We start from the raw sequence: 22955 nt of genomic DNA, 5'->3' as shown, positions 1-22955 counted from the left end.
AATTACAATGACGATGCTTTTTTTACACACATTTTCTATATATAAAAAAAAATGATAACCATTTCCACCTAATGACTTAACGTATACATTTTTTTTGCTCGAAAGATCATTAAACCACGTCGATTTTATTTATGCAAAAAAAGAAAAGAAAATTAAATGTAATATTTAGATAATGCTGTAGGTACCGCACATACGACTATGTATAAATGAAATAGCGCCGATATATTATTATCAGTTGTGTAAGTTGAATAGTTCAATGACTCTTCCTTTTGCATTAAATATAAACCAAAGAAGACGACCAGGCCATCACACATATTATTAAAGGCCTCCACTACACAACACACATGCTAAATATTTTTCTGAAACTGAACCTGCAATTATTAAACGAAGTAGATAGCACAGATACGCTGACGAGATGACCCAAACTCAAAAGCCATTGAATGTGTCCAATCTATGGAATTCATATTTTGTATATCTATTGTCGATAGTCGATACACGTAGAAAGACGATAGTATTAGAAACGGAAAAAAAATTATTTGCAGAAGGCATACAGATGCATACAAAAAAATCCCATTCGCCCCCTCAGTAATGACTAAGTCAATTGTAACGTAGCAGAATGTAAGTCTTACACTTACGTGCCATCATCAACTTTTTTTTTCTCTCTCATTTTTCTGCAAGATAGTCGCTAAAATGACTATTGCTTGCATTATGTTTTTGCATTGCTTGCTATCCACATGCATAAGTTACATGTCTATGTGTAAAGACCGATTTTTTTCTTCTTCTTTTATTCAATCCACACAATTTGGATATATGCAAGAAGAAATAGAGGTAAAAACACCGTCAAATACACTACCTAACGATTCGTTTCTGGTTCGCATTTGCGTTTTTTGATATTACCTTTTTGTATATGCTACATACCAAATATATCAATGGCTGGTTGGCATACCACCTCCATTTCATTGCGACTGTCTTTTTTTCATTTTTATTTTGTTCTTTGTTTTCTGCGGAACACATTTTCTATTGCTTGTTTATTTCTCGCCAGATCTTTTTCATAGGTAGGCAATGGTGCAGAGAGCTTTTTATTTTGTTGCATATTTTTTAACGATATGCGCAAAAAAATGTTTTTTCGTTTGTACACAATTACAATGCCAATGGCATTGGGAGTATAACAACGTTTTTTTTTTATTCCTACGTTTTGTTCCGGTTGGCTATGTGATAATTTCTGATGCCACATTTTATGTTGAGACTTGCTGTGTGCAATTTTATTATTGGTTGATAGTTTCGAGAAGAAAAATTGTGAATTTTTTAGCACTCTGCAATTCCCTTAAAAAGCATTCGTTTCGTTGCCGATTCGAATCGATATTTCCCAGCAACTGCACCAATCCCGGATGTATCCTCTGAATCCTCACACCAATTGCACATAAATATACATATTTTGCATAATTACGCTCGGAACATCAATTAAAACCACCCATCCAAATTTTAAAATTTTCTATAAATTTCAACCCATTTTCAATAATATTCCATTCCACACACCAACACATTAGTTTAATAAATAAATAAATTCGAAATTTGCTCGAAAAATATCGATATGTGCGAACATTCTATTGTACAACCAAAATCCGAACTGTGTCTTTCGGCAAATAATAAACTGTATATCTATATATGCAATGCAATGAAACAAGTGAACTGAAAACAGGCAAAATCAAATTATATTACTCGCCGATAATGGTCATCACATAATAATTAAATATTTTGACATAGCGTCCGTCTCATCGCCGGTAATATAGACGCGAACATGGTCAAACATAAAATACAATATGGTTTTAGTTTTAAACAAAATTTCCATTAATTTCGCATCAAATATGAAAACTTTCTCGAACAGCAGCCACAATAATTTTTTTTTATTATTTTTTTTTCCACTACATGTATTCGAATCGCCGCAAAATATTGATTAATTCTAGAGGTAATATAATTAATTAGTTTGCACGTCGGCTGTATAATGAGTTGGCAAATTTAGAATATCCACTATAACGCTGAGAGGTTAACAAATTTAGTCACAAAAAATGGGATACATGCTAATACTCGAACCGGACCAATATTGTGGACGTTCGTAGATGTCGCTCGTTGTACTGGGAGGTATAATAATGGGGTGTTTGTTATAATTTAATGCAAAATGCAATAAATGTTGATGAACTGAATAAACTAACGGACTCTAACATCTGAAGCATAAAAATCGGAATTAAAAATATTCGGTTCATTGTTTTTTTGAATATTTATTAATATTATTTTAGCCATCACATCATGCCATTTAGCAGAACATATTAATATAATTAGATAGTCCGATTGTACTTGTGCCGATTTCTCGAGCAGTTTATATTCTTCTTTACTCTGCTTTTCTGAATATTATCCGTGCTGATCGTACTTATAAATTCGAATTAACCGCATATACTTATATGTGGCGATTAGTTATGATATTAAATAAATTTCTTTTCCCAGTGTTATAAGACTGTCAAATTTTGAAAATAAACTACTCAAATCATCAAAGGTCTTCATTTTATTCTCTTTTTATGCGAAATATCGCTTGGAAAGTACATGTACAAAATTAACCAACGGATTTGTCTTAACAGCTGTGCAATGAGAGTTTCATTTTAAATTATTTGTTTTATCGTCTTCAATATTGTTTGTAATTTTAACGCAGTTTATGTGTATTCCTCATTAAAAAAGGATCGAGTAAATTACCGAATATCCAGATATTTAAAAAAAAAAGTATGATTATATGCAGTCCTGATCATCAAAGCAAAATCACGTTAGATAATGATTATCAAAATAGCCTGGTCTCTTTCGCTTCGATTGCATTTTCAAAATTTTCGTTTCGTTTTTTATTCTTCTTCAACAATGCACAATTGAACACCATTGGATAATAAATGCTATGCAGACGCCATGCATACAAGGTCACTGTGAAATAGTTGGCAAACAATAATTTTTCTAGATATAAAAGAGCAATCAGTTTTTTTTTGCACCCTGTAAGAAGAATAATTTCCGTTTACACGACAAATGCCATAGAAGTTATTTGAAATGTATCAGCGATACAATAGCATGTGTGTGAGGGGGATGGGATGGCGGCAGGGTGGCATTTGTAATAAATAATACAAGGTTTGGGTATATGTACATGATGCCACAATACGTATATGTGCAGTTATATGCATTCATCGCCATACATAATCGATGCACATTTCACATAGCTTCCATAAAACTGTGGGGCCTGGAGTATGGTCAATATATAGGGTGGTTGGTTAGATTTTATGCATGTTACACACTAACGTCGTCGCATACTAAAATTTCTGTGTATTTGTTACTTTATGCACTAAGCATCAGAGAAGCATTGAAATGCACGTTTGTGCACACAGCATGCACCATGCAGTGCACATGTAGATGTATCTGTGTTATATAATCTGATATGACTTGTTAGTGTGAATCTCTGTTTTTGTATAATTTGTTAACATATATTAAGGGTGGCTCGGGAGAACGAATATTTATTTTATGGACCTGTTCATGGACGATAATGTACGAAAATGTGCGGAAGGATGAGGAGGTCAATCTCATGGAGACATATCATATACATATATATATTTGCTGCGAATATAGTTGTACACAATATTGCCTTGTTTTAGAATTTATTTCAATAGGTATGAAATACATGCTGGATACCCAATACTGTGTTGAAAAAAAAAAAATGTTAAAAAATGTACTCCAATTCGTCTCGTTGAATTCACTTCCGCACTGTGCGATTGCGCAATCATTTCCGAGGGAAATCCGAAAATTTTGCGACCTTTTTCCATTAATATTTTGACGGGCAGTATATAAAAAGACATATCTGCGACAATTAAAAATTTATTATTGATTAAAAAGGCTGGGATATATACTCGGATACATAATGTACAATGTCCATATTTCAAAAATTAAAAAAAGAGGCATGACAAGTTGTCAGTAGATAATGATCGATATGTCTGTATTATAATTGTTTTCATGTTGCAGTCCAGCAGGGTGGAATGCCTGAGTGACTAGCCCGAGGTATCTCAACCCATCGAGATATATCAAAAATTATAGTCCTAGTAGCATACGATACTTAATCACAAAAGTCGCTAATGTAATTTAACAATTTATTTGAATCACAAGGAACGAATCACATGAAAAGTGCAGCCTGTTACGAAGGCAATAATAGCAATCCTACAGGCCGTCCAATGTGATCGATGAATCTTATTATAACAACGAATATAGTAATTTTAACTTTCCAAACTCGACAGAGAAGACCTAAAATGTTTGAATGTCTCTGGTTAAAATACTACATTTCATACCTAGGACTAAAAGTCTTTTTTAGCGTGTGAGAAGTTTCCAGACAGAGCCGAAGGCGAGGTCTGGAATCGAAGAAAAATCGGAGAAAAAGTGCAATGAAATCCTAGGTCCTAGGTATGAAAAATAATATTTTAGCAACGTCCTTTTTCCTAAACTGATCGGTAGATCGTATATTATGTTCTCTCTGCACTTTGGCATCTGACAACTAACTTAAAGTCGTGTACATGTAACACGTTTGTCATGGACTTGAAACAATTTCGATTGGTATAGCTCGAGCGAAGCAAATTCTTAAATGTTCTATATTCAATAATTGCTGATTTAAAATTTTCGAAACTGAAAACGAATCACGGATGATATGTACATATAAAATTACTTCCTTTGCTTAAAATATCGCTTAGCATTTCGTTAAAACTCAGTTACTTCATTTGTTTAAACATACACTCTACTATAAAAGAAAATGGTCGTCAGAGCTCAGAGCTTATTCCAAACTTTTCTCGCTGTTGATGAAGAACAGTTTCTGAAAAGTGAACCCATCAAACATTCCCAAAACAACTTGTTGTATTGAATGGTATAACACAAAATCATACGCATTTGAGCTCGTACGGCAAAAATCTAATAGACTAAGAAACTATTTAGAAAATACCGTAGGCATAGAAATTACAAATACAATGTAGTAGTACACAAAATGCATAAAAATTGCATTCAATCGTTTAAGTCCTTTGTACATAGTTATTCATAATTTCATTACAACCTACATTTAGAAAATTAACTATCGCAGACACGCAATATATGCATCTTCAAATGAAATTAAATAATTTTACTTCATCGTTTTTTTTCTTCATCCATACCATATACTACAAGTATACATGCATAAACGTACAGCGCACTCATTAAAAGAATCAGATGTTATATTTTAAAACCAAGATAAATATCCATAAAAAAATCGACTAAAATAAAAAGAAGCTGTGCCGCAAACTCAAACATTCATTATAATAACAAAAATGCAATGCAACTCTTATGGTTTCGTTTTAGTTAAGTTGTGTTAACGTTCTTTTTCGTTTTTATTCTTTTACTTTTTTTTTATTAAGAGAGATTTTCTTATGTACCACCAGCTTTATAACATGTTTGAAAAAATTGTGAACAAGCGGCCGTAATATTCATTTGGTTAAGGCAGGTCATTTGCCTATTCGACTTGCAATTTCTTAAAATAAAATTTTTCGCATAACTATGAGTTTGGAAAATCTTGGCGCAATTAGTATATTTTTAAGATGATGCTTCTTTTAAAATGAATATATTTCTTGTTTAGTTTATGTCTGTTTCAATCGAGTAAATATTTGTTTAGCAAAATTATGGATCCCGAATATTTCTGCTTTATACAGACATGCAGCACACACAACCCATTTGTTCAAGTCATTTGAAATTAAGATTATATCCAAAAATTCTACCGTTATTTGTCATAGAGAATAGATGCATTTTTGTATTTAGCCTTAAAATTTTAAGGAACATTTTTTGTAGCAACAGAATTATCTTTCTGTGTTGGTAGAAACATCATTCATGTTTGGGGTACATGATTGGAGAACGTTGTGATATCGTCATAAATGATAATAGTAGGGAACTACAACAAACCCGTATATATAAAATTTGCACTTGAATGTAGTTTTACAAACACTGCAACGCAACCATTCAATTAAATCTATCCCTTCCTTTAATGTATTTTCAATCAATTTATACAAAATCTATTACTTCATTAGATTGAACATCATGACCCTACATAATATAGGTAAAACTAGCCATATGTCATCGTTGAGTTTTACCCTCCGAGTCGATAGCAGATGATTGTAGTGAATTTTATAAATTTCTTCGTGAGTGTCAATGAATGACGAAAGAGTTCTTATATGTACAATTCGTGTACATGAATCACGTAAATTTTAGAAAACTGAAATTCGACGGATTTCGACACACAAACTACGATCGAAAAATTCAATTTTTCGAGACTTCTCAGAGAGAGATATCTGCGGCCGATAAAAACTTTGTCTGCAGGGGAGAGCAGCCGAAAATCGATTGTTGTTAAAATGGTTGTAGAGTGGTGTCTTTGTTAGTATTGCTGTGTCGGCTCCGCCTCGTTAGGACACGTTTACGACTAGTACCGAAAAATTCAACTTTGCACCCCTCGTAACAAAATATACTATTTTACAGACACTGTAAACATACCAATTGTATCTATTACCTCATTTACTTCATTGTATTAAACATACTAGCACTTCTGTAAAAAAAACTCTAACCTTGTCGATAGTAGACTTAAGCAGTCAGTAATACATAGTTTGCGCAAATGACGTATAAGTTATACGTCGACTTATAAATATGAACTTATAAGTTATAAGTAAGTCAGCTATAAATTTTTGAAATTTTTGCTTTGTATTTTCTCCTTTGCATTTGTTTGAACTTTTTTCTGATGTTAATTTAATTTTTTTAATTATGCTCTCTCGATCATTGTATAATTGGGCGATAGCCTGTACGTTTCTGATCGTTAAATAAACATAAACATAAACAAGTTATAAGTAAGGTGGTTATAAGTCATAAGTTATAAGTCGACTACTTATAAAGTCAAATTTATAAGTGCTTAAGTTTATACGTCAAACCGTTAAAAGTCAGAGGTTTATACGTCATAAGTGATAAGTTTATAAGTAATGAAACAACTTTGTGGTGAGTTTTATTATATCATCTTTGCGGAAACGGAAAAATGCCAAACATTCCGAAAGGAGTCTCGGTAATATGCAATTACGTTTGCTTTCCTTTTTAGGACATTTCTCAAAATCCAATAATTTTTTGGTAATATTATGTTTCGATTGCACAATGATACCAGAATATTTACTAACAGAAAACAAGATCAAACAACAAATAATCATAAATTATGACCCACAATTACCAGTAAATTTTCCCATTTTTCATCTATTCTTAAGGTTATTGTCAGAAAATGGCTTTTCCTTTTGATTTGAACGCTAGGTGTATTAAGGCAATATGTCAGGTCCTAATAACCAGTCTTAAAGTGTACACCTTTGACCGGAGCGAATATTACTAATGAAAAGGTAATAGAATTCTGTCACTTTTTAACCGTAATAGAGCAACGAAGATGTCTATAAATCATTGCCTGGCGCGTGTATATCATATCATACATAATATCGTACTTGTATATTTCATTCATATGGTTTAATCGTGAACACTTATGGACTTATCACTTAGAGACGTATGACGTATAAACCTCTGACGTTTAAGGGTTTCACGTATAAACTTAAGCACTGATAAATTTGACCTTATAAGTAGTCGACTTATGACTTATAACCACCTTACTTATAACTTATAACTGACTTACATATAACTTATAAGTTCATATTGTGAGTCGACGTATAACTTATAAGTCATTTGCGCAAACTGTCTAATGTTTCGTCTTTGTGCGTATCTGCAAAAAACATGCAAATGTAATTCAAAGTTTTTTCCTATTGACTTATGAGACTTATGACGATTAAATTAGATTTTAGAAAAATATTAATTAGATGAATTAGATACTATATAATACAACAAATTGTTAGAAATGATAAGTGATATTCTCAGATTCATTTCAAATTATTGTCCAAAAAACAGTTTCATGCCAAGTGTTCGTGTTCCAACGCACACTATTTCTTCTATCTCTTTTCAACTTTCTTTAATATTTCTTTTTCTGTAACACCGTCATACATCAAACATTTACATTACATATTATTGCATCGAAAAGCTAAGTACAAAATACTACACATGAAAAAGCAACTATTACACACATATATGCGAGTCAGCCGAAAAAAAAACCATGTATAATAAGAAATTGCACATTCTTAAAGGTTTTACGTAAAGAATGGGATGTAGACGTATGAAATAGTTAGTTACTTTTGATTCCCAATTTCTGTACCTCATTACTTTATAACGAGTTTCTCCTCTTTTTTCGTACATGATGAAACTTTCGCATTCAATTACAACAACAACAAAAAAATCGTAGAAAAAATAAATAAATAAAAAATGATTTAAACGAAACTAGAAATAAAATGTGCAATGTGCATTTAAAATTGTGATACATTGATGATGTGTATGTGATGGTAAAAGTTTGTTGCTTTTTTATTATTATTTCTAATTCATTTTTAACAAGTACCACACTCAATATACACATTTTATAAATAATATTAAATAAAATTAATTTTATTTTAAAGTTCGGGAGTAAAGAGTTTCGCGGCAATTTATTTTCTTGTATATGTAGTTAGTGCATTTGTTGAATTTATCTGCATTTTAGTCTGCCATTTGGATTGATTCGTTTCGCATTTCTCGAAACAAAAATGTAATTTTTCATGAAACGAACAAGAAAAGAAAAAAACGGAAATTACGCGCGGGTTTTTTTTTATTTGTGTTCGTTCGTATTATTTGCTAAATGTTTGGACAGTTCTCGTGTAAGGATGTCCGATAAAGACAAAATACAATAGAAGTGTTTCAAATCGCAACGGCTCAATCGATACGAGTTTGTGGTGGCTCTAAGCTAAATTGGATATTTAATAGAGATCCATGTCTGCATTCAGAGGATGTAACTCAAAGTAAGTGTGAGATTGTACCAAACTTCATCAAGTAATAAAGACATGGGATTATTCTCTCAACGGTTAATCTCTGCAAGATTCATCTCCTCTTTGGCATTAAAAAGAAATTTCAATAAACGTTTTGAATAGGTCGGTTCGCAGCTATTTCTGAACGATGCCTGCCTAATGAACCCTGCATCACAAACCCGCACTATTTCGATAAACAGGAAGAGGCCTCCCAGTAATATCATTTGTGTCTGTGTCTGTGCAATCTAACATCATTCGAAAACTATAACAAAAATCATTTTTCAACGTGAAACGCATAAGAAATCGACAAAAATACATCAAAGAAAGTTTACATAAAAAACATGAAAAATAAAATTACAAAAAACTGAGTAACACCCACACAGTCCAATAACAGTTCTTTTTATTTCAAACAATTTTTCTATTGGTCGTACGAAGCTTATGGAAAAGAAAATACCGTGTACTCTTCTATGCACGTTTACTGTTTATGTTAGTTAAATGTATATTTGTGTCCGCTAAAAATATATAGTAGGGTAAAGAATAGTTAGGAGGAAGAAAAAAAAACTATTAATTACACAAGTGATGCATTCCATATATCCACACAATTTGTTTGAATAAATATAAATTGTTTTTTTTTTCATTTGCCGTTTTTTTAATTTGCTAATTCATTTATCGTTTATCTATGGACTGAAAATGCATAATTTCTCAATAATATCTCTATTTGCTGGTTTTGTTTATTTAAATGACGCCATTTATTATTAGAAATATGAAGAGGCCCCTATAAGCGTACAACAAGAGAGTGGAGAAGTAATATTAAAATTGTGATAATGACAAATAAAATCGATAGCTGGGTATTACGTGTTGTGTTTATGCTAAATGCCGTTGCAACATTGCTGTAGTAAGTCTAAGTAAGTCTAATGAATTTCTTTCAAATAAGGATTTCGATTAGTTTATCGAATGGATTAGTTAGAATACCAACTCTTTTTTGTTTATTAGATAGCTTCTAATGGAATGCCATTTGAAGCGTTTATATTCACTCAGGATCGTGCTGATGCTATTGCACTCAAATTTAATTGAGACGAGAGTAGCATGCAAATATTTTCGAGCTTACATTTTAGTGACACGAAAACATTACTATTCGTTTTTAAACAGAGTTTTGTAATGCATTTTATACAAAAACGTGAGGTAAAGTTAACATTACTTCACGGAGCCAAAACTTTACCTCAAGTTTTTGAATAAAACACCTTACTTAACAATGGATCAAATGATGGAAATGGTACTTTTTGTGAGTTTACCGACCTCGGCTACGCCTCGATCGGTAAATTTCACACAAGAAGTATCATTTCCATCATTTGCTCCATTGTTAAGTAATGTGCTATTACGTGCGGTGATTTCCCAAACAAATTCTCTTGAGGCAGCAACACAACGTTGATATTAACTTGCTTTCCCTAGTAATGTAATAAGCCATTTTTGACTCTAGGGACTCTAGGGATATATAGATATATTACGTCCTTGTTTGTAAGTTTGATGTTTTGGCAAGTGTAAGCTTTGTGGAATGAGCCGAAGGCGAGTGGCAATATTTTTGTCAAATCAACTGAGTAAATAGTAGACGCTGTAATTTTGTAGTTCTATAAGCCCATTTTGACACACGTCCACATATTGTACCCATCATATCTTATGATAAGGTAACTATTGATTTGTGAACGCAAGAATCAGAATTTTGTGAAAAACATTTCGCGGTTGGACCTTTCTGATACCAACTATATGTGAAATACCAACCATATAGCGTAACTGATTCTCATTGAAAATATTAAATGTAAATAAAGTAAATTCAACTGACCATTACGTCATGATATCAATGGGTTCCAGGAAAATACTTACCTAAACTCAAAGCTTAAATTGTTATCAAATTTTTGTTTCATTTTCATCTATTTTCACTATCTGAACATGTGTTTCGAATACGTGGCACTCTTTCGTCTAAAATAGCTATAGTAGGGCACTAGATGAAATCATTTCAATGGATGTTAACTGGCAAACAGTGATAAGATTACTTGTGTATGAAAGCCAGATTAAAACCAACAATAACATTCCTACTTTTCCCGGATATTGTCTTCTCGTTTCTTTGTTCAGTTACTTGTCCTTAAGTATAGGTGGCAATCATTAATTTCCTCTTCACCTATTCGTGGCTGATTAAATGTCCAGATGGGTGAAATTGTTAGAATATTTTATGAATCAATAACGTTCTACGCCCATAGAAATAAAAAATTGTTGCATATACGATACGATGTGTGATACGAGGTAATAATTCAACGATATCATTGCATTATAATGATTGTATAAAACTGTTGCAAGCCAAGTTGAGCAAAAAGAAAAAAATATAGCAAAAGTAGGGAAAAAAATCCTTATCTATTTGCAAACTAATAAAATTGTGTGTTTTTACACTATCTAAAATAAAATGCAATTTATTCACTTTTATAGTTTAGTTTTGTAGAAGTCATAGAGACTATCGAATATTTACGACGAATGGTGATAATAATTCCGACATAAGAGCAATACTTTTCAATTCAAGTACACTCAGTTTTTCATTTGAACCTGTGCCCATTTTTTTCATTTTTTTCATTTTTTTCATTTTATTCATGAAATTCCTTTTGAAATTTTTTTTTTGATGTTGTTCAAATGTTTTTGTTGTTGCTAATAGTGTGAGTGATACAATTGCCGTATGCTGATGACTAAGCGTCCGATTTTTTACGAAGTGCTTGTTATGTAAGTTGTTAAAAAAAATTTCACATCTGAATTAAATGTTCAAATTTTCTGTAGAAACATTCCATTTCCGAGCCGTGATTTTTTTTCGATCATCATCTCCTTTGCATTCATAAATTTTATAAATTGTGTATTATACTCTTCAATGCTATATTTATAAAATCAATCATCATTTCTATAACAAGAAAAATAAATTGAGGAAAAATTAGAGACTCTTGTGTGCTGCAAGTATAATATTGCGCACATCAGAAAAATTGCAATTTTATTTTAAATTGAAAAATATTTGTCGACGGTTCCACATAGACTGTGTATACATAAGAAAATAAAATAACATGTATAAGGTCAAATGCATATTGCACTCGACTTTTCTTTCTATAATAAAATATTCTACTATTTGTATATTTCTCCGTGTAGTGTCTATCTGGTGCACTAATATGCAGATTTTTGCGAACACAAAACACAAACACTCGTAACGAACGCACACATAATGGCACACATTCGAGTGTATACAAATAATCTTTCAGCTATTATGTATAGTTGTACAGCTTTTTATTGCTATATGACTATTTGTAGAACTTCATTCTTTTGCCGTTTTATTATGTCTCATTGGACTCAATTTTAACCTTATCGAGTTTTACTGGAGGTTTTTTTTTTCTTTCTTTCTATTTTTTTAAGTAGCACACAAATTGCGCTACATCACAAAATTTAATCTTTTCAATTGCCTATTTTGTAATGGATAAAGCAATGAATGCAACAGCATCAGCGCAGACAATGTTATCGTGACTCGGTAGTGCCTGGGTACACTGAAGAATTAGGAAACATGCAGAATATGTGCACCGGAGACGATTCAAACTATATTTGAAAACAGAGTTTTAGTCTCTCGCAGTGTCATGAGTTCAAGGGAACAAATGTTTCCCGAAAATTAGATAAAATTGTGACCCATACAACTCAATATAATCCTTTAAATTGCGACAGAATAAATACGGAAGTGAGGTTATTAATCGTTGATTTATTTGTATCGCTGTTCGCTGATGTTACGTAAGATTATAATCGCTGATTAGATGGATGGAATATAAGGTTGTTGGGTTTGAAGAAAAAACTGTACAATCAGTAGAATCATTATCACATAAAAGTTTTACGCAACAAATAAGTGCACACCAGTCACAGTTCTCCCTCAGTGACAATCGGGATCCACTGGGCATAGTAGCTACTAACGTTTAACCAAATGGGAAAACTTATAGTCTGTACAAATATCGAGTCTGTTGCTTATTTCAGACAAAGTATTCAAAATCTTTTACTTCAAAAGTTATATATTTTGACATGCAAGATGATAGATAACATCACTTTAGATCAGTTTGAACAGAAACCAGCAATAATGGCATTGTCTTTCCGAAACATTTAAAATTCTACACAAACCTCAAGGAAATCTTCGTGTTACAAAAACAATTCACCTCCATACTAATCATCTTACATTTTTGTTTGTTGTGAGAACGCCACCAATGTAACCAATATATACGCGGCGATACACACCCTCTTCAGTAATAATACGTAAATAGTAATTTGTGGCATATTACTGTCGCGTATAAAACATTTATTATTAAACTGAATGTCGGTTTTCCATATATCTAGGATGACATATTTTAAAAAATGATAAAGGAATTGAAAACAGAAACTATTGATTGTGGTAGCTCAGATCAGAGAGAGAGAGAGAGTACATTCGCTAGAAAGGTTCCTTGTTCCTATTTTTCAAGACATGTTTCCGCTGATGAATCCATTCGTACATTACATTTTATGAAAAGAAAAATTATCTCGAAAAGGCGATCAAACAAATGAAAAAATTAATTATGAGACCTTGATGTTTTAATCAACATCAGTGAGTGAAGTATACTTACTAGTCATCACATAATTTTCATTCATTATGCAAAGTATTGACATGTGTATACACATTTCTATATTTCCGTAGATTACAAGTAGTCTGACCTTAGCTTCCACAGAAAATTACACTTATCATACAATTTTCAATATAAGCATAATCGTTGAGCTTATGGTTACGCACAAATTACAGATAATTACTAACATTTTAAGCGATACAATGAGATTAAAATGTAAAGAACAGTGTAATGTGATGACCTTGAATCGATATACAAATGGTTATATTGTATGTGTATAACGTAAGAGTTGATATGCAAATTAGATTAAAAATGTAAAAATAAACATGTTCACATGTCGCATTATATCCTATCATTAAAAACAACCCTCAACCACAATATATAACGTAAAAACGTTTTTCAATTGAGTTATGTTCGATGTACCATAAATGCCGTAAGACTATTATAGAAATTGAAACGACGTCTATATACACTATACACACATCAAAATACACTTAATATCACATCTCTCAATGCGAAAGAGATAATTTCAAAACAAAACCACGATAACCATCCATGTGCTTCCATAATAATATAGGACGAAAGGTACCTATTATAACATAATTTTTTAGCAACATGGAAAACCCTATGACCCATCGGCATTTTAATTCTCTTCGTTTTTTATTGTTCCTCTTGCACACTTAATATATCATCAACAAAACCATCATAATTAAGACGCATTATATTGGCCAATTTTCTCTCAATATCTTGTAAAATGAAATTATCGTGTGTCAGTTGGCATTTTAAGCATTTATGGTATGCATTCGTACAAACTTTAGCGCAAGTGTTCAATGTCATATTGAATTAAATGATTTAAATGCGAATGGGAAAGAAAACTGGTTTTTGTCTTTTATGTTTAGAAGGACCGTCTTATATCCAAGATTCATCTAATCGAAATTAATGGAATTCATAAATCTGCTTTCTTACCCCCATTGTCTGAATCTGGATAAATCTAATTGCCGATTGTACATTTTTCAATTAAAAGTGAAACGGTAATTCGGTTAGAGCGTACTTGGTAAAACTGGAACGATTTTTGTATGTCCTTAAACGTCGACTGTTAATGAGAGGTAGTGATATCATGATATCACCAGACAATTGTTAAACAATATCTACAGACTTTAGTAGTTCTCGTTAGTATGTTTTTTTGTGTAAAGTTTTAAATCATTGCGGCTGTAAGACAATACCAAAAAACGTGGTCTAAAATGTCGGGCTATTGTGCCAAAATTAACGCCTTATTTTCCGTCTCTAAAGTTCGTAAACAATATTTTTTCGATGTGTCGTCTGTTTAATTAACACGTTGCCGGTTATTGTGACTTGTCAACTTTAGGCAATTTGACTTTTGATTTTTAGAAATTTATTTGGAGGTATTCCTCGACTCCCTTCGCACTTTCCGGTGTGCCTGTGCCTGCTCGAGCATTATCCCCTACGTGTTAATTTGTATATTTGTTGTATTTTGTTTTCGCACAGAGTATTAGTATAGGGATCTTCCTTTTTGTTCTGAATTAATGAATAAATTGAAATTGAAACTACAACAAATCAAAACAATTTTGGGAACGATTATATTCATCTGTTATCGACAGCAAAGACGAAAATAAGATATAAGTTCCGTTGGAGTTCTTTTTATACAGTGAAGTCTATGTTGAAACAAATGAAGTAAAAGATTTTAGGGGCTGTTCACATATTACGTCACACTCGAATGGGGTGAGAGAGAATAAAGCATAACGTGACGGTTCTAACAAATTTGGGTCAAATTTGACTCTTTTTGCGTGAGGAAGGGGAGGAGTGGTGTCGAAAATTCCGTAAAATAGCGTGACGTCATATGTGACGCGATGTAAGCTTTAATCTAATTTATTTTAGTACTTTTGCGTGCGGCTTCGATCATCCCATTTGTATTATTAAGAAACTGTTTAAACAACAGAAGTACCAGATTGTCTCAGTGTGAACTTTATATTTACACAAGTTGTGATATGGATACTAAATGGATATGGAAGAAAAATCCTTTATCTCTAACATACAGTTTGACAAGCGAATCCTCGAATCCTCTTTATTCATTCCACAATGAAATACTTACATGTCTATAGAAACGTTGTTATTGCAAGTGGGGTGATCTAAAAAAAAGTGGGTCGATAACAAAAATTGACATTGTTAGTTCTTATAATTATCAATAAATATTTCATTCCACCGTTTCCGGGCTGTAATGCTAGTAATCATTAGAAAATCTTATTATTAAAGATATTATGGTCTGCATGGAATCGTAAATAACATAACGCGCATTGTGTGTACTTAGGTAGAAAACTCAACATACAAAAATGTAAAAGGGTTATATTCGGACCCCGGACAGATGTACAATATTATAATAATATCAAACGATTAAAGGTAACATTTTTGTTATTCCGAAAAAAAAAATTGGCTGTCATCTAATGTATTCAATGGATATTTTTCTACCTGACGTAACATATAGAGGCCCTATGGACTTTACTATGCAGATATTTAATTGAGATTTTTTTTGCTAGCGCAATATACAAGATAAATGACAAGCAAATGTTTATCGGATACCAGAAGGATGTTGTTATTTTAACGGTCCTCTTGCACACTCGGTCATCATCATTTGCATAATTTTTCTCTCGTTTGTTTTCATCCGTTCGCCGGCTATATTGGCGTACCATTTTAACTCTATTGTTTAAATTCGAATAGGGAATGGTTTTGACAATATGTTTGGTATAAACTAAAGGGTTATAAATTATAGTCGAATTGATAACTTTTTGTATCCATTTGAATGTTTTCTGAACTGTGTATATGAGGGGAACAGTACTCGCAATGAGACCTGACTCTATAATCATTTGGTCATGCAGTTCAAAACGATACTATGTATTTATGTGAGCTGCTATGTCTTGATTGAAAACATAAAATCAGTAGGACAATCTGTTCTTGATAAAATTAGTGATAGGATAAGTAACCTACAAAGTCCACACATCTTAACTTTACCGAAGAACATATATAATCATATTGTAGATGTAGATACGTGTCTGCTTATAAAGTTTTCACTTCAACTTTAAACTTTACCAGAATATGACGATGTTGAAAGCTCCTAAAATCTATTCAAATTTGAATAGCTGTGTATTAGAATAGCGTAGTGGTTATTTGCCAACAACATCCATTTGAAACACGAAATGAATAGCAACCGTTAAAGTTTATTCCACATCGAACAATGTGTAGTGTAATTTGAGATGAAGAAAATTTGAATAGCAAGAGGGTGACTCGCGACTGGTTCGCTTTAATGGGGAAAATTTTCCCTTCTTTATATCACTGCATTGTGCTTATTGGAATAGCGTGTATGCTGTGAATATTTCTTACTGGTAAAGATACGTATTTAAGTGAGGGAGTCTGGAAAGCATCTTATACCAGAGTGGAGAAATTAAGATTGTTTATATGAAAATGAATGAGTTACTCCGAGAGAAAAGCCACGGGAGAGAAAATAGAAAATTTATTGTAAGTAAGGAGCTTACAGCGAAAAAGAATTAGGAAATAAGGATAGAAGCGAAAATGATATCTCAACGTTGTGAATCGGAATAAGGCCAATTTAATTTTTAGCAATAAATAATGAAGTGAGAATGTTGTTTTACTTAGAATATTATAAATAATATTTTCAGTTTGCACAAGTGAAGTAAATTTAAATAGGAAATAAGAAATTTGTTATGAATCAACTAAGCCAAAACGTAATTCCAATTCATCGAATCTAGAAAAATGCAACCAATTATTCGAATTTAGCCAATGTAATTGAAGGGAGATGTGTGTTCCGTGGTCGTTCAGAAAGAAAATTGATTTTGTTCAAATTTACTTGAAACACTTTAATCCTTCAATGATGTTACAGTTACGAACAGCTGTTCGTTAACAGCTATTAAGTAAATTTAGCAATTAGAAGTTAAAACAAATCTTTCTTGATCCCAATAATTTTTACTCAAATTTCTTTTCGTAAAACTGATCAAGACAATAATTCTAATTTCAATTCAATTTTTATTCAAATAGATTTTAATCTAATTCTACACCAAAATGTAATTTCAACTCTAAAAAGACTGACCACCTTCAATATCTTAATAACGTAAGACAATAATACGTACGACCATGTGTAGTGTAGGGTATATTGAACTTAACACATAAACTAAGGATGTATAAACACAACTATAGCAGCACACTACACATGCCTCTTGTTATGGTTGATGTACATGCGTGTTATATGTGTAACAACGTTTGCAAGTAAAACAGAAAATTTTCACCCGCCACCGCGAGAATGAAAACGATAAACAGAAAATGTTGCTCCATCGAAAAATGTTCTAAAGTAGAAGTAGAAGATGGAACGAAGATGAACAAGAAGAAGAAGGTGAATGTGTAGCCGATGTTATGAAAACTAGAAACTCTCAAATCGTAATATACGTTCGCGTTATATGTATACGTGTGTACATTTATGTTGTAATACTATTTTCGTGAGGCTAAGTAATGCTTTGCCTTGTACTGAAAAGAAAACTTCCCCAGCTTCTCTTAGACATTATGCTTTGGGTTTTTCGAAGGAAAATATTTTCATACATTTTCTGGAAAATAGCTCGAGTTTTGTAATGTGTACATATAGAAAGTTAGTTAGACGTTCACGGTCGTCTCGACGACGTCGCGTGTGTGGAAAAAGGCTTTGCCATTATATCCAACTTTCTTATTTGTTATACGCGCTATAAACAATATTCCTCCGGAACAATATTGTATTTTGTGATTTTCTTGATTATTCTCTCTCTTCTTTTTAATATACGTTCGCTTTGCGTTTGGCTTCGTATTATACGGCCGTACAATGGAGATGGCTTTTGGGAAATGTAAGAAAAGCGGGTTAAATTGAAGACGGAAAATAAATTCACTTTTTTGAGTTGTGTTTCGACAGACTTTTTTGTTTCTCTCTTTTGCGCTTTTCTTTGCGTTTTCTTCGTTTCTGTTTTTATTTTCTTATACGTCGTCTTACATGGAAAAGCTCAACGGTTTTGAGTTTTATATATTAGTAAGTTTTCGTTGAAAGGAAGTTAGTTTGTTTCGTACGGTCGTGGGTGGAAGATGTTCTTAGTTAGAACAATAGGCGAATAGAAAAAATATATATTTCGGCGAGATTGATTTTCATTTTTTCTTTTGATAAATTAATTTTTTAAATTTATTTGTTGAATTAATTAATTAAAATTTTGAAATTAAATTTAACATTTAAAAAAATTTTAACTCGTAAATTGTAATAAATTTCCTCGGTAAATATTCCAATTATTTGAAAATTTTTATTTTTATAAATAAAATTCCGAAAATAAATTTTGTTATCGTCATGTGTTATCAGCTTATCAAAAATTTAAAATTTCGAAATTTTATTTGCACCGAATTACAACTGTCACTTTTCAACTTTCCTTTTCCGTAACTTATCCACACCATCTATTATATAATAGAGCTTTTGCAGCGTTTGGAAAACGTGTGCAAAGAATCTATGGAAATCTGCTATTTTCGTGTTTCGTACTGTCGAGCTTCACAAGAACCGTATGATGGAATATTTGGATTATATATGCGATTGAATGAGGAAAAATGCAAAAATTCAATTTAGGGAATTTTGTGGAGTCAACACAATTCGACTCTTTATTTGGATTATTTTTAGATTTATTAAAACCGAAAAAATTATTAATTTTTTTTCGAAATAGTTTTTGAAGTAAACGTTTTTGAAGTGATAGTATTTTCAAAACGATTCTGAAGAGACTTTGCGGATTTTCTTATATGTTCCCTTTAAGTGAATGTATCCGACACTTGACATTTTCAACCAAATGTTTTTCAGCACAGTGTATATAATAAACTCGTACGATATAATATAAACATTGCATATACTTCATGACTTATATTCTTGTTATCAAAGTTTCATATACTCAGTAAAATACGTAATCAATTTTTTGTGTCCATAAATTAAAAAAAAGAAATGAAAAGTTGAAAATTATTTTTTTTATAAAATTGTTGTTTTGCTTGGTCAGTAATTATTTTTTCTTTCTAATTTTCAGATAAATAATCAACGGAAATCACCTTATTGTAACAAGGAGATCACGGACAACCAATCTACTATCAGATAACTACGTTAAACATAGAGTAACTATTGACTGTTCTGTGACCAATGGCAAAAAACGGAGCAAAATTGATTTTTATAAAAGAAAAGAAAAAGTTTAATAATTAATTAATATGTGTACCTGTGACCAAAATTATAGTTGAAATCAATTCTGGGTGTTGAAAGAAAATTTTCTTAATTTCTTTTTTTTAAACATTCGTTTACGTTTGTTGTGCCAAAAAAATTAACCGGATAACAATAAACCATGGTGTTACTGACAAAGCATTTTGATCAAACGTTTTACTCAGTCCAAAATTAAATAAATGTTACAAATGTGTAGTGATCATAAAAAGGTGTCGCAATTACACTGATATGTGCTAATAAAAATTTTAAATAAACCCAAACACGATTAATTCGACCAAATTAATCGCAATGAACCAATAAACTGAAACCGAATAGGCTCCTTGACCAATTTGTTTTTCGAACGAAAAACACTAATTTGCGAGCATAAAAGAAATCATAAAAGTGGATCAAAACGACGTAGAAAATTTTGTCAATCGTTGGCTCGACCAATCTGTCAAAATTAAAGCCGAAGCTTTGGATCTTCGGTCAACCATTCCATACAATCGTATCACAGACTATCCATCACACCAAATGACCACAGACGTGCAACAGCAAGCCAACAATCGAACCATTTTCAAAATGAATACAGATTTTTGGCAACAGGCCCGTGGTCCACCACTTGGGAACCATTCACTTACCACAAATCTTATGATATCCACCTCAACACCATCATCATCGATGCTTACAAATAATCTGAATGCGGCTGTATCGGCTGCCACATCACTAGTGACAACCAATTCGGCAGGCGTTGCCGGTGGCTGTCCGTCAGTTAGTCCAATATCACATCACGGTCCGGTACTGTCTCCAACGACATTACATCATCAGTTACAACAACAGCTGAACCAGCAACAACAAGCAAATTTACATCAACAAAGTGCCAACATGTTGTCGAGTATGACGAGCAACGGACCCGGTACAAGTTCGGGAAGTTTAACGACACCAATACCGGGTTCCGGTGGCCATTTGACACCGAGTGATGGAACGTCATCAAATATGCATATGCATTTGGCTGCCGTACAGCAACAAAATCTTCAACAAAATCAACAACAACAACATCCACCACAGTCTCATACACCTGGTGGAAGTTCAACACCTGATAATAAAATGAATACAGAGAAATTGGTGAATGAATTTCAGGTGAGTGAAATTTTCAATTTTTTTTTGTTTTAATTTTTTTAATTTGTTAGAAAAGTGGTTTGCGATGTAATAATCAGTTACTGAGTTTTTTCGCACACAGAAAAATGCATAACATCGAGTTTTCATAAAGGAAAAATTAAAATATTTGCACTTGCACAGTATAACACTCAAATTTAACTGATTTTACATCACACATTCAATTTCGGAATTTATGAGTGGACACCAGAAAATGAGAATATTTCTGTCAGTGAAAATATCAACAGTTCACATTATAACAAATGAAGGACCACTTTCATCAACAAAATTATATTACAAAACCAGAAATATTAAATTTAACTGCCAACGTCGATTCGTTTTGTGTTCATATCTCTACAATAAATTTAAAAAAAAAAGTTTAGTTCGCCTTGATTACCACAAACATAGGACTGGGGTAAAGATTTAATAGTACAAATAATAACAAAATACGACGAATAAATTACGCAATGTACTTATTAAATTGTATGGCTGCTACTCGGTACACTATTATTTATTTAAAATTAAGTATAAAAGAGAAGAAACGAAAAAAAAATACGAAAAATAAACGGAATAACATGTGAACAATCCATTAAAATTGGAATTGAAAATATGTTGGGACATAACAAACCCCGAACAACCTGTTATTTTGTTATAAATTATTAATTTCGTTTCTTTTTTGAATTAAAAGAAAATTACAAATGAATAATGTTCATAACATGGATAGCATTAAATAGGAAAATTGTCTAGTTGAATTATAATGGGTGTTTTCTATACATATTAGTGAATGATTGACTGACTGATATTTAAGCAGTTCATATGGAAATATTTTTAAAAATATTCCAGAAAAACTCTGTTCGAAGTTGATCTAGTGAAAAAATGATTTAGCTTTGTTTCATTGAATGGAATTATTTATACTGAAAATTTTTGAGTCCGGTATGAGTGGAAGTAAATAAGTGATACCATAACCCTAAAATGTTTTCAGAAATGAAAATCGAAGAATATTTTTCGTATATTTTCGAAATTAATTTTCTGTTTCAAAAATTACTGAGTATCTAGTACAAATTGAATTAAAAAAAAAACGAAATTTAGGTCATAAAGCTGGACCTATTTATGTTCACCCATTCTCGAATCAAGGTACTTTCATACTGAAAATGTTTTACTTAGGAAAACTCTAAATTCATTGAGTCAATTGCCTACACCAGTTGAAATCAGTAAAATCAGAAACGTACTGGTCAAAAACAGCCACTCGCAAAAAGAAAATTCGCCCAGAAGACCAACACCGTACATTCTTGTGAAATAAACCCAAACCGAAGTATCTCAAAAATTTTACAATCCTCAGATATAGCTGCCATAAAAATAATTGTCGTACTATTCCACAATATGAAAATATCCCCAAAAACAATCTTCTTTAAAGTTCGTTACCTACGTTGCCTACCTAACATATAACAACATATAATCTAATAAGAATGCGATTTTATTATGTCAAAACGTGTTTGCTCAAGGTCAGTGAATAAAATTACGTAGATGGTAAACATTTAAGACAATTATTTTTACATCGTTCGGGTCGATATACTAAACCATACCGCTGAGAAGTTCTAAGAAATACTGAAATTTTCTTTCAGTAATATTCTCTCAAAACAATATTTTCAAAACACTCCGAACGGAAAAATTGTATCCAGAAAAATGTTCGCTGCATATCGATATTCTCGATTGCATATATATGAATATATACACACATGTACACCAACTCTGCTCACAAACACGAAATTCGACGAGTAGGAACTCCCAAGGATAAGAAGGGATGTTTCTTTTTTGATTTTCTTTCGTTTTTTCTACCACTCTTTTGCAATTTTTTTTATTATATAAAGTGGGTATATAATAAAAATTTATTTTTCTGTGTGTATATGTACAAGTAATGGACGAATCAAC

At 31.9% G+C, this 22955-nt stretch overlaps 1 protein-coding gene across 11 annotated transcripts in view; it reads left to right on the top strand.

Annotated features, from left to right (window-relative positions):
- Positions 1-22955, top strand: part of LOC119080990 (PR domain zinc finger protein 10) — a 74594-nt gene that overhangs the window by 5241 nt on the left and 46398 nt on the right. For 10 of the 11 annotated variants that reach the window (XM_037189646.1, XM_037189645.1, XM_037189640.1 and 7 more), the window contains exon 2: positions 19711-21011. In XM_037189646.1, coding sequence (XP_037045541.1) covers positions 20406-21011 — 606 coding nt within the window. In that variant the 5' untranslated portion in view covers positions 19711-20405. Of the gene's footprint in view, positions 1-8701; positions 8967-19710; positions 21012-22955 lie in introns of those variants that run through there. The other variant, XM_037189637.1, reaches the window with a different exon arrangement.

This window comes from Bradysia coprophila, unplaced genomic scaffold (genome assembly GCF_014529535.1).
Source record: "Bradysia coprophila strain Holo2 unplaced genomic scaffold, BU_Bcop_v1 contig_350, whole genome shotgun sequence".
Taxonomy (NCBI): Eukaryota; Metazoa; Arthropoda; class Insecta; order Diptera; family Sciaridae; genus Bradysia; species Bradysia coprophila.
This window is presented reverse-complemented; position numbering and strand designations above follow the sequence as displayed.